Below are 13,439 nucleotides of genomic sequence, written 5' to 3'. Positions count from 1 at the left end.
ATTTAATAAATGCTTGTACTGTGAAGAGAAGAGAGAGAAGGTCAACAGGTTGCTCCCGACGGCTTCCGCTCTATTACAGACAACCTGTGGCCACTCCTGGACCAATTCCCCTCTGAGCACTGCTCACCCTCAGGAACACTGGCCACTGAATAAGTCACGACAAACATTTTATCATCACCGGTGGCGCCACTTCAAATGAAACACTGCAGGGCAGCGGTGAACGGTGGTAGAGGAGTGTGAACATTTGTCCCCCACCCCCCCCCACTCTTCGCCGAGGAAAAGAGGGATTTAATTACATTTTGGTATCTATTGACATGTTTTTCCCAAGTTAGCGCCAACATCCATGCCATTGATTTGAGACAATACGCCACATCAATATAAATGGCTCAAACAAATGAGTGCGAGTAATGACAAGTGGTGTAGATGAATGTTGGAGATGGCCCACTATCTCTCTAACAGTGTATGGAGTTGTAGAGAGCTTTATCCATAATAACCCCCAGAGCCAACAGTCGATCTAAGATTCATGTTAACAAGTCCCCAGTCTTTATTCAGAGCTTTTCATTTTAATTAGGCTAGAAAGGAAGGACTCTCCTGGGCGACGCTCATCAAAGAGCAGGTGATTACACCCAGCTGAGGGCCCTGCCTTTAAAAATGGACAATCTGTGATTTAGCACCACGAGTTAACCTTTCTCCTCTTCTCTTCTTGTCAGTTTGGCCTAAAAAGAACATATTATTAACATACATAATTAACATACATAGAACGTCTGACCTTTTTGTCAATCTCTCTTTCTGTGGCTCAGAGCAGTGGTCGTAGAGATGAGACTGCACAGAATAAGGGCAGGTCTGTTTCCACAGAGGACATTTGAGAGAGAGAGAGGCTTTTGTGTGAGGATGGCCTGCCACGCCAAGAGCCTGCACGGTGCACACGTACACCCCCCCCCCAGGCCGGCCATGGCAGAATCCTTACCCCATTACTCAATGAATGAGTGTTGCAGAGTGGGAAGGGGCACCAGTGCTCACTGCAGTGAAAGACTTAGCTGAGACTGAACCCCCACGACCTCTACATGTCAGGTCCTGCACTTTAGCCACGACTAGGCCGGTGTCTGAAAAGCATCAATAAAGGACAAATTGAAAGCCCCTTAACCCTCAAACCTGGCCCCTAACTCATGTTTATGCACGGACAGGAAATGCGTAGTGTTTTGAATATAAAGCCTAACATGTTAATACTCTTATGTGATAATCCAAATATGAATGTGCAGAAAGTCCAAACCACTGCATTGTAAATGAGGAAATCAGCACAGTACACAAATACAGTGTTAAAAGTGTTTAAAGTCATTCTCCTATTGAAGTCCTACCCTTGCTGGTTGCTGCAGTGTTGGCTGCATCTCCACATAGCAAACAGTCACGGTGAGACAAAAGGCGCTACTTGCATCATTGCCTTAATCGCGCAGGTAAATTGGACTATTAGAGTCATTAGTATCCAGCATGGCGCGATTGCTTGATGGATTGCGGGCTGGATTATATTGACTTTCTCCCAGGGTGATATATTGGCTAATTCAGAAGCCCTTAAGAGGCTGTGTGAGTGTCCTCCTGGTCACCAGCGCTGGCTCAACACAATCCACACAGTTTACGTTGCTCATTAGGCCCCCCCCCCCCCTCCCCTTCTCTCACATGGACATTTAATCCTCATAACGGCCTCATTATTTGTCTGTGGATATGTTCTGATCCGGGGATGAGGAAAAGAAAAGTGGAGCTTTGTGTAGACTGGCCGCCGTGCTGATGAAGGACAATTGTCAGGCACCATCATCAACACCGCGCTTTCACAGAGCATCCATGTGGAACTGATGTGTTAATACTGGCTAACCGTGCACATTCTTCTGTGACAGACATGTTAGTGGCAGTATATGTTGTCCCCACATCAGATGACACTGTACACAAACGGGTCTCTCCAGTGATTTTATGTTGGCCATAGTTGTAGTCATGGGTTTCTTTTTCTCCTCCAGAGCCGATGCGGACCCCGAAGAAGCTGAAGATTGCCGAGACCCAGGCCAGGTTCATCGCTGTGGACTGGGAGTCTCTGGGCTACAACATCACCCGCTGCCACACCTTCAACGTCACCATCTGCTACCATTACTACAACGCCAACAATCAGACCAAGGCCGACTGTCTGGACATGGACCCCAAGGCCCCACGCCACGTGGTGGGCAACCTGCCCCCCAACACCAACGTCAGCCTCAAGATGATCCTCACCAACCCCGAGGGACGCAAGGAGAGCGACGAGACCATCATCCAGACAGATGAAGATGGTATGTGCACTCTACATAACAGATAGGTGTCAGGGGACAGGGAGGCTTTTTTTAATGCTCAGATTTCAGATGTAGAATTCACACTTATTCGTCAGTGTTAACGAATCAAGCTCACCCACATACATTGCGTGTGTTTTTCTATCTCTATAATTCTCATTTATTTTGAAAAGGTAGATGTATCTAGCTCTGTTTGTAACCAGTTGAAATTGACTCATGCTCTTTGCTGCCCCCCTGTGATTCCTACCTCTGGGCTGAGTTACTCATTTCAAAGCAGGGCACGTTTTCTCACTGTTGCTCTCTGAATAGACACTAGCTGGGTAGCTAACCAAGGGCTGAGATAACAGCACTGGCGGCAGCCCGGAATTTGTAACTCACATTAAACGCTTCAGTATTATAATCATGCAGCCAGGTGACCAGCTCTATCCTGTGGCTACCGGCAGACATGTTGTCCCTTGAAGAGAACCTGTTTAAATCTCACTTCACGTTCGCACAAGCCCAGGAGATAATGTTAGAGAAATGACTGAGCCCTCTGTAATTGTTCCACCAGAACTTATTTGAACTTTTCCCTGATTCTGCATGTAGCTAGAGATTTGTTTTTGGGGTTATATTCCGGTCCTGCGAGGCTCCCGAGTGGCGCAGCAGTCTAAGGCACTGCATCTCTGTGCAAGAGGCATCACTACAGTCCCCGGTTCAAATCCGGGCTGTATCACATCCGGCCGGGATTGGGAGTCCCATAGGGTGGCGCACAATTGGCCCAGCGTCGTCTGGGTTTGGCCGGGTTAGGCCGTCATTTAAATAAGATTTTTCTTCTTAACTGACGTGCCCAGTTAAATAAAGGTTAAATAAAAAATTCTAAATAAATAAAAACATGTTATTACCTATTTCTACAATTTGTTTCGTTTTTGAATAGATTGGGGTGTATAACTTTTCAGTGGTATTCCAACAGCAGAAGAGAAATCTGTCTGATTGTTTTTAACATGTCAAACCAAGCCCATTTTCAGTAGCATCAGTCAGGAAAAAGGAATGCATGCATTTTGTTTTTTTTGCGTGTAAAAAGCTGATGTCTCAGTGACATCCATCCAGCAGATTTGATAAATTTAAGTTTGTCTGACTTGGGGGAGAGGAGAAGAGAGGCCCACGTAAACAGTTCCTCTAACACTGATCTGGAGACAGCAGACATGCACGTGCGCGCCGCCCCCGGGCCCTGCTCCTCTCTTCGGACAGACAGGCCTGACAAGCACCCAACCATGTGACCTGGTCACGCTACTGCTCTCTGTCTGTCTGCTGTGAAGGAGAGGGCTTTGGACATCCCCGACCCAGCCTGACTAGACTAGAACACAGCCCAGGGAGACAGGCATGCAGGCAGACACAGCCCCATGGCAGACCAGTCCTGTGGCAGCCATAGAGACCCATGGGACTGCCAGGTTTCATCAGTAGTGATGAGGCTGTCAGTCAGTAGTGTTCACCAATCCAGGATGTATTACGAAGGTCCTCAGAATATTAGGCTACTACTGTTACCCATTGACAGCCCTGCTATCTCAGCTATTGTACTGCTAAAATGTTAGACGAAACACTAGGAAGTATCTTCGTAGAGAGTTCCAATACATTAACATTTTGGATTGGAGATTCTAGTCAATACATTTAGTTTTCCACTGATCAGTACTCATGTCACAGTGGTCTGGCATGCTGGTTTCTCTTGCTGATGGATGTACTCTAATAGTGAAAGTTACAAATTAAAGGAGACTAATTTGATCATAAAACATGCAGACAGAGAGAGAGGATGCTCTTGAAAAGACATTGCACCTTGATCTCATCTCGTGTAAATACATTATCAAAATTCAATAAAAAAAAAAAAACACCAGGGATTCGAGTGTCTGCCATTCAGTGCTAGCACAGAGCTCTACATTATTATGCCATTTTCAACATGTTGCTTTACGGTAAGTAAATCCAATCAGTGGTCTTGTTACGGGCGCAGAGGCTCAGGAGTGGCTCTCTCTGTGAGAATAGAATTCATTACAGCACAGTGGCCTTCCTTTGATTGCACTAGGACCTACTCCTCCTGTCTTCTGTCCTAATGCAGTGCCTGGCCCCGTTCCCAGCCAGTCCATGAAAGCCACACCGTTTGAGGATCGGATCTTCCTCTACTGGAAGGAACCACTGGAGCCCAATGGGATCATCACCCAGTATGAGGTAATGAAGCATTATGGTCAGAAGGATGTGGGGGGAGGGAGGGCAGGGGCGGGAGAGGTAGGGGTATGGAGAGAGGTGGGGGTGGGGAAGGGAGTGACGGGGGTGGGCGAGGGAGGAGAGGGGAGGAGAGGAGAGATATGGAGAGAGGTGGGGAAGGGAGTGACGGGGGTGGGCAAGGGAGGGAGGGAGGGAGGGGAGGGAGAGGTGGGAGTATGGAGAGAGGTGGGGAAGGGAGGGAGAGAGTGGGGGGGATTGGGGGTGGTGTGAGGGTAGACAGGTCTGTCCAGGATCCACATGTGGGAGGGAGGGAAGGAGGGGGGAGAGGGGAGGGAGAGGTGGGAGTATGGAGAGAGGTGGGGAAGGGAGTGAGAGAGTGGGGGGGATTGGGAGTGGAGGTGTGAGGGTAGACAGGTCTGTCCAGGATCCACATGTGGTTTGTATATCTAAACCATGTTTCACAGGTTTTATGAACCTTTACTGTCCCTCTGGAAACATCCTGCTCCTTTTTCATACAGGACTATGGTGCAAAAACTGTAACTCAAACAGTGGACAGTGGGTTCGAAGGGGATCTCATTGTATGTTACTGTTGAAAATACTTTTTTGAGTACTGCTTAGATACAGCATGAAAAGAAGGTGTTCTGATCCATAATTAACTGTATTGTATTATTTAAGGTAAAAACAACAGTGTTTCATAGCTTGTGTGCAATGGGGTGTATGGAAGAAACATTTCCTCATTCTCAAACGTCATCAAGCTGTGAGAGTATGAGAACACTGGCCCACATAATACATGGGAATGTAACATGACACTTACTACATAATGACATGGGAAGTCACATGACACTTACGACATAATGACATGGGAAGTCACATGATCAAAATCTTTATCACACATTTTAGTCCAGGTTTATGAGATTGTATGCATGCTGTAAACACAATGCAGAAAAATCACTGAAAAACGAATTTCATTTTTTTAAACTTTACTATGTACTTTGCTATGTATGTGCATTCCGCTTACTTAAAGACGAATAAAAAAGTTTCCATCACGGCATAATGTAACAGAAACCTCATTACCATTTGCTTGAACACTTTTTCGACAGCTCATTAGGTAAATATTATATTTCCCTCACCTCTCCCTCCCCTGACAGATCAGCTACAATGGTATTCGGTCCTTTGACCCCTCGGTGCCGTTACTGCGGCCTCCTCTGATCGTGTCTCTGCCCTGGAACACTTCTCACCACGTCTTCAACCAGCTGCACCCTGGCACCACCTACCAGTTCATCATACGAGCCAGCACCGTCAAGGGCTTCGGGCCCCCAACCACACTCAACATCACCACCAACATCTCTGGTACGTTTATTCCCCCCCCCCCCCCCCCCCCCCCCCGCCCTTTTTCCCCTCAGAACAGCCTCAATTTGTCGGGGTCATGGACTCTGCCAGGTGTCGAATGCGTTCGACAGGGATGCTGGCCCATGTTGACTCCAATGCTTCCCACAGTTGTGTCGAGTTGACTGGATGTCCTTTTGGTGGTGGACCATTCTTGATACACACAGTTACAGATACAGAAACAGTTGAGCATGAAAAACCCAGCAGCTTTGCTGTTCTTGGCACAAACTGGTGCACCTGGCACCTACTACCATACCCCGTTCAATGGCACTTAAATCTTTTGTCTTGCCTGTTCACCCTCTGAATGGCACACATACACAATCTATGTCTCAATTATCTCAAGGCTTAAAAATCCTTCTCTAACCTGTCTCCTCCCCTTTATCTACACTGATTGAAGTGGTGACATCAATAAGGTGCCATAGCTTTCACCCGATCAGTCTATGTCATGGTTCTTAATGTTTTGTACATTCTGTATATATTTTCAAATGAGGTTGGAATAATACTGTGAAATTGTGAATACTATGATAATGCCCTTTTAGTGTAAGAGCTGTTTGAAAAGACCCCCTGAAATTTCAGCCTGTTTTGGTAGGATGGAGTTTTGGCCTGCCCGGTGACAACACCAGGCGGTAAACAAGTTAATAGACTAATAAGAGAGTTCCAAACCTCCCTGCTAATAACTGCTAGTTGTCAGTTCTCCCTTCCCCACTCAGAGAGTCCTAGAAAAATTATTGCTTGAAAAATAGCTCTTTGCTAAGAAGCTATTTTTGTCTATTTTGGACCATTTGGATTGAAAACAATCACCGTAAGGTACATTTAATTGTTACCCGGAAAGGATGTAATATTGAGACAACTGCATTGGACCTTTAACCTTTATTTATCCAGGAAGTCCCATTGAGGTCAGAAGACCTCTTTTACAAGGGAAACCTGACCGAGAGGATCCTCCCTAGTATGGTAGATTACATATACAATGGCAGTGGTGTTGCAGCTGCTAGGCTATAAGGAGTGCTACCAGAGGAAATATGGTTTATTGTATATAATAAGTAGCTATCGTAGTTGTGTTAAATTGATGTATAATGTAACTGTTATCGTTGTTGTTGTTACGTTAAAAAGGGTCTGTTAGCACCTCAGCTGCAAGTAGCATCTAGGAAGCAAAGTAACCAAAATGGGGTGAAAATAGTGCATTTTAATGCATAATGTGGTTGGGTTATGGGTTTTGATTTTCAGAGCAATTTCTCCCATAATACTAAGCACAGCGCTGAGATATCTGTCTGTAATGGTTACTGTGTCAGACTAGGTTGCTTAATGGAATATATGGATTCTCCATACCTGTTGGAGTCATTTTCTTCAGCACACTATTTTCCCAACTCTAATCTTGGCAGCACTCAACATGCACTAGACAGGGATGTATTTTAAATCTGTTGAAGTGACAGCCTAGGACCTCATTAGATAATAATGCGAACCACAGACAGAATTTAAAGCAATCAAATTAAGCAGGTGAATGGAAGCTAAAAGCTTCTTGATATATTGGCAAATAAGGCCAGTAGCCTTTCTTAAGTAAGAGAGGACTTGTGCTTTTTGCACTAAACACCTAGTTCAATCTTTAAGAGATGTAATGTACACAATTTAGTTGTAATCACACAGGAAACATCATTTCATGCTTTTTTTGGCAAAACTGTTGGGTTGCAATTCTCAGAAATGCATTAGAAAACATGTTCCAAGCAGGAGAGGGGCTGTTTACTATGCACTTTGCAGTACTATAATAAACCAAGTTCAGCCAAGTTCAAAATGAAACATAATGTGTCTTGGCGGAGCATGCTTTCCCCAAGCCTTCAACATAGTACACCCCATTGGCGTCGATTACCCCCCACTCTTGCATTTTTCCCCCATCTGTGATTTTGCATTTAATTCTTGTCCCCCCCCCCCCCCCCCTAGCCCCAACTCTGGAGGAGTATGATGGATCCGAGGCGTTTCTGAATGAGACGGCCACCACCATCACGGTCCTACTGAAGCCAGCTCAGGCCAAAGGTGCCCCTATCAGGTAAGATAACTAATGCCTGGCTTTGTTCTAGTCCAAAGGTTCCATCCAATAATTTTAATGAAGCTCCTCCGTCCGCTTGCCTGACCTCTCTGTCAGGACGTTTGTGTCGTGTTGTTCCCGGTCCCTCCCTGTCCCTTAATGCAGCACAGCCCACAAATAGAGAGAGCAGTGCTGGGTAATGTTTGCAGAGACTCTGCAGGGAATTTAGATATTCAGGTCCATGGCCCCGCCGATCTCTATTTGATTTGGCCATTGTTGGCCTGTGCCTTTTCATTTCCCCTCCCCTATCACAATCGGCAGGGATATGGAGTTTGAAGGTACTTGTCATAAAGGGAATTTGAAGATAACTCTTTGCTCTCAGATTCAGTAAATCAGCTATTATGCGGCCAGGCCTGGGCTTCGATTGTGAAATTGGAGGGGCCGCAGATGGGGAGGGGAAGGACAACAGCCCTGAATACAAAACCAGCTGACCACATTTCTTCCTCACAGGCACTCACTCAGTAGATGTGGCAGTTGTTGCTAATATGTCACACACCCCTCTAAATGTGGCTGTTTTTTGTCTGGGATACAGACGTTGTGTAGAGTATTGTTACAAATATCATAAAGATGAATCGCATAATCAGATACCAAATATGCAATGGAGGGTGGGTATTAGGATTGGGAAATACACTGCCACTAGGATTATGTCACGTTTTCACCCGCTTAAAGGTCCAATGCAGCCATTTTTATCTCAATATCAAATCATTTCTGTGTAGCAATTAAAGATATAGTCCAGGATCTTAAGCGTAACAAATTCGTAACACATTGTACGAAATGGACTCGTAACATATCCTACGAAATGCAAAACAATTATATGCAATATGACATTTTTCAGGGCGTTACATGTCATAGTTACATGACGTGGTAAAGGCATGGGCCTTTAAAGGATTTTGGAGTACCAATGAAACAAAGATGTGTGTTTTTAAAATAGACAGTGATTCGGAATTGGACAGATTGTGGCCTGAGTGCATTATCAAAAGGATAGTTTAATTTGACCAGTTTTGGCTGTGCACCGTAAAACTGGCCAAGCTCTGATGAAAGCTGATTGGCTAATCACGCAGCAACTCTGTGCAGGGGTAATTTAGAGAGGTTTGGTTAAGGTGTGTATTAGGGATTGAGCTATAATGAGCCTTCAGGCCATCTGCTCAGGTAATTTGTAACAGTTTGACAAGCGATACAAGGAAGAGGAAACGAGCCAGAGCACTCACTCTATTTCGGTGGAAGGGGGCACATTTTGTGTCCATCTGCGCCCGGCATTATGGAGTGTCACTTGCATTTTAGATCTGCGGCGCTTTGAGCTAAAATAGGAGCTATGGAAGGTCAGGGAGGTGGCGAAGGCTGTCATGCCGCTGGGCGCTAATGGTGAGGGAAGGGCAGACGGGGGGGAGAGAGAGATGCGCCCCCCGGGCAGTCATTACCAAGGGTGGAAGGAAGGAGGTTCTGCTAGGTTTACAGCTCCATGGGTGTGCGAGGGGCGCTCCTCCTCTCCTCGCTCTGCACTGTGTTTATAAGTTGCCCTGGCACTGTGGTTAGTGCGTGTTTTGCCACGTTAAGACCCTTAGGGGGAGAGACGAAGCACGTCAGTGTGACTTTGTAATACTAATGAGAGACACGACCTGTTTACTCCCACCGGAGTTTCATGAGCCCTTTCTCTTTAGTCTACAGCCTCCCAGTCTGAGAGAATGGACTGTTATTAGTTAAAGGCTATGTGCAGATAAATGGGCTCAGGTAGAGATATCATGGCCTGCAGCGTGTACGATGTTACCAAGCCAGGGCTAATTCCAGCAGTTCAACTCATTTGGCATGCCCTCTCTGTGCTCCGTGAAGTGAGAGATTGCTTTAAGATTAGCCTGCTTTTGTTTGGCTAGCTGACTTTGTTTGCTTGTGCTGTTTTGTGAGGACTGATTGCCTGTGATGTCCTGTTCCTCTCCGCAGTGCTTATCAGATCGTAGTGGAGGAGCTGAATCCTCATCGCACACGCAGGGAGGCCAGCTCCGTGGACTGCTACCAGGTCCCAGTCTCCTTCCACGCCTCCAGTGGCGGTTCACCGTATTACTTTGCGGCAGAACTCCCGCCTGGGAACCTTCCGGAGCCTTCTCCGTTCACGGTGGGCGACAACAAGACATACCACGGCTTCTGGAACCCTCCGCTCGCTCCCAGGAAGAACTATAACATCTACTTCCAGGCCGTCAGCAGCGTGGAGAAGGTGAATATGCACCACGCTCTATCAGCCAATAGGATTCTCTAATGTTACCCCATTGGGTTATTGGGGTTTTAAGTCTGTCTTAAAACTGAGTTTTACATCGAGGAGCATTGTTTGCCACCCCACCCTTTTTGAATGAATTAAAATCCTTATGTTGTATTGTATTTTATTTGTATTTTTATATTTTTCCACAGGAAACAAAAACACAATGTCTGAGACTTGCAACGAAAGGTAAGACTTACATTTTTGCTTATTTGTACAACAATAAAAGTCCTTCTTGCCCAATATTAATGCATTGACCGTACAGTACAGTTGGATTTCACTTTTCCCAGTAGCCAATGAATGCCCTCTCTCGTGCTCCGACGAAGAACTGTTACGTAATAATGTGTGTGCCACTTTATTTTCTGTCACTCTTCCAAGAGAATTGTCGTGCAGCGAGGATCTGGATTGAAGCAGAATTAAGGAAAGCTTATTTATTTGTAACATTCGCGCTTGTAAAGCACCTTCTCTGGTGAACAGCTTGTTTCTGTGGGGGCTAGCAGTGCCAACCCTTTGGATTTCACAGATAGAGAGAGAGAAAGCTCACTGGTTTTCATAATAAAGCCATGCTGTTGGTTTTTGGTGATTAAGAGGGAGTGGTCATTCAATTGTTACAATTCATACAGTGCCAGCTCATCCGTGATGTAAATCAAAGGGAAATAGGTTGCCGATTTATGGACTCTGTCCTCTTGCACTATTGAAATGATCTGCACTATAGATTATGGACAACATTTATGCTGAATATGCATTTTTGCAAGTGCATTGGATTTAACTGGCCAAGTATTTCAAGTACTTATGACTATGTCTCTTACTACAATTAAAGGGCCAGTCAGTTTAGCTTCAGCATCGCATTCAAAAGGCACTAGGCTAGGCGACATAGAAGCAATAGTCCCATCAAGTCGACAGGTAATTGAGTTCCACCCTACTTCTCTCTCTCCCACTACTCTCCTCTTCTAGCCTATCATCTCTCCCTTCTGCTAAATCCTTTTCCCTCCTGTCTCCTGATTCTGTCTCTTCGACCCTACTCTCCTCCCTTTCCGCATCCCATGACTCGCATGGTCGCCTTTCCTCCCGGCCGGCATGGCCCTCCCCTCCTGCTCCATGGCGGAGTGACTCATTGCGAGCTTACAGAACAGGGCTGCGGGCAGCTGAGTAAAAAAAATTGAGGAAAACAACATTTTCGGAGGACATCCTTTCCCTCCTCTCTACCTTCTCTTCCTCTGTATCCGCTGCTAAAGCCACTTTCTACCACTCTAAATTTCAAGCTTCTGCCTCTAACCCTAGGAAACTATTTTCCACCGTCTCCTGCATCCTTAATCCTCCACCCCCCCCCCCCCCCCCCCCCCCCCCCCCCCCACTCCTCCCTCTCTGCGGACGACTTTGTCAACCACTTTGAAAAAAAGGGTGACGACATCCACTACTCATTGACTCAGCCTATTGACTGGTCTCAATCACACAGAACTACCCTACGCCTTGACCTCTATTTCCCCTCTCTCGCCAGATTACATCCTGCAACTAGTGAGGTCTGGCCCCCCGACAACCTGCCTGCTCAAACCCATCCCCTCCTACCTTCTCCAGACCATCTCTGGAGACCTTCTCCCATTCCTCACTTCCCTCATGAACTCATCCCTGAACACTGGCTGTGTCTGCTCTGACTTCAAAATGTCCCGAGTTGCTCCCCTCCTCAAGAAACCAGAACTCGACTCATCTGACGTCAAAAACTATAGACCTGTATCCCTTCTTGCTATTCTTTCCAAAACACTTGAGCGTGCTGTCTCTGATCAACTTTCTCGCTATCTTTCTCAGAATTATCTTCTTGACCCTTACCAGTCAGGCTTCAAGACGGGTCACTCAACCAAGACTGCTCTCTGTGTCACGGAGGCTCTCCACACCACCAAAGCTACTCTCTCTCCTCTGTTCTCATCCTCTTAGATCTATCCTCTGCCTTCAACACCGTGAACCATCAGATCCTCCTCTCCACCCTCTCAGGGCTGGGCGTCGCAAGCTATTCACACTCTTGGATTGTATCCTACCTGGCAGGCCGCTCCTACCAGGGACGTGGAGAGGATTTGTGTCTGCACCACATACTCTCACTACTGGTGTCCTCCAGGGCTCGATTCTAGGCCCTCTCCTCTTCTCTCTATACACCAAGTGTCCCCCAGGGCTCGATTCTAGGCCCTCTCCTCTTCTCTCTATACACCAAGTCACTCAGCTCTATCATATCCTCACGTGGTCTCTTCTATCATTGCTATGCGGATAACACTCAACTACTTTTCTCCTTCTCCCCTTCTGACACCCAGGTGGCGACATGCATGTCTGTGTGTCTGGCAGATATCTCAACTTGGATGTCGGCCCACCACCTCAAGCGCAACCTCGACAAGACGGAACTGCTCTTTCTGCCCGCTCAAAGACCTCTCCATCACGGTTGACAACTCCACAGTGTTGCCCTCCCAGAGTGCAAAGAACCTTGGCGTGACCCTGGACAACAACCTGTCGTTCTCTGCAAACATCAAAGCATCCGTAGAGTATGACACTTCCTCACAGAGGAAGCTGCGCAGGTCCCAATCAGGCACTTGTCCTGTCCGGACTACTGCAACTCGCTGTTGGCTGGGCTCCCCGCTTGTGCCATCAAACCCCTGCAACTTATCCAGCAGTCCGCCTGGTTTTCAACCTTCCCAAGTTCTCTCATTTCATCCCGCTCCTCCGCACACTCCACTGGCTTCCAGTCAAAGCTTGCATCCACTACAAGACCATGGTACTTGCATACGGCGCACCTAGCTATCTTAACACGAATGCACCAACTGTAAGTCGGTCTGGATAAGAGCATCTGCTAAATGACTCGAGTGTAAAAACAGATGAATGTACCCCAGCAGCAACTTTAATTCCACTAGGAGGTATGAAAACTAGGAGGTATGAAACTAGTAAAACCCGAATGTCCTTCAGTAGAGAGCTATATGATGATATTGCTACAGGCAAAACATATTCCTGATCAAAACATCTGATCCCTGATATCGGCCTAAGGTGGCAGCTAAAACTCATCAGTGTAGCTGCATCAGCTCTCAGCGAAGGTTGACATCACTGACGCCGTTCTTGCTAGGAATGACAAGCTTGCTTCGCCTTACATTACGTCACGGATAGAATAGGATAAGTTCCAACATGGAACTCATCGTCAGTGATTATGTTGTCGCCCACAGTGGTGTATTATTAACGTAGATTCATTCAGCTTTATCTCTATGCTTAT

General features: G+C 46.5%; 1 protein-coding gene across 44 annotated transcripts in view; it reads left to right on the top strand.

The window, feature by feature from the left end:
• The window catches only part of ptprk (protein tyrosine phosphatase receptor type K), a 148,822-nt gene that overhangs the window by 111,543 nt on the left and 23,840 nt on the right, over window positions 1-13,439 (top strand). For all 44 annotated transcript variants that reach the window (XM_036975715.2, XM_036975714.2, XM_090232592.1 and 41 more), the window contains 6 exons: window positions 2,004-2,306; window positions 4,387-4,496; window positions 5,642-5,843; window positions 7,812-7,917; window positions 9,892-10,162; window positions 10,354-10,390. In XM_036975715.2, coding sequence (XP_036831610.2) covers window positions 2,004-2,306; window positions 4,387-4,496; window positions 5,642-5,843; window positions 7,812-7,917; window positions 9,892-10,162; window positions 10,354-10,390 — 1,029 coding nt within the window. The remainder of the gene's footprint in view (window positions 1-2,003; window positions 2,307-4,386; window positions 4,497-5,641; window positions 5,844-7,811; window positions 7,918-9,891; window positions 10,163-10,353; window positions 10,391-13,439) is intronic.

This window comes from Oncorhynchus mykiss, chromosome 4 (genome assembly GCF_057628025.1).
Source record: "Oncorhynchus mykiss isolate SJ-2025 chromosome 4, ASM5762802v1, whole genome shotgun sequence".
Lineage (NCBI taxonomy): Eukaryota > Metazoa > Chordata > Actinopteri > Salmoniformes > Salmonidae > Oncorhynchus > Oncorhynchus mykiss.
Note: the sequence above shows the minus strand (reverse complement) of the source record. Positions and strands in the feature narration are given on the sequence as shown.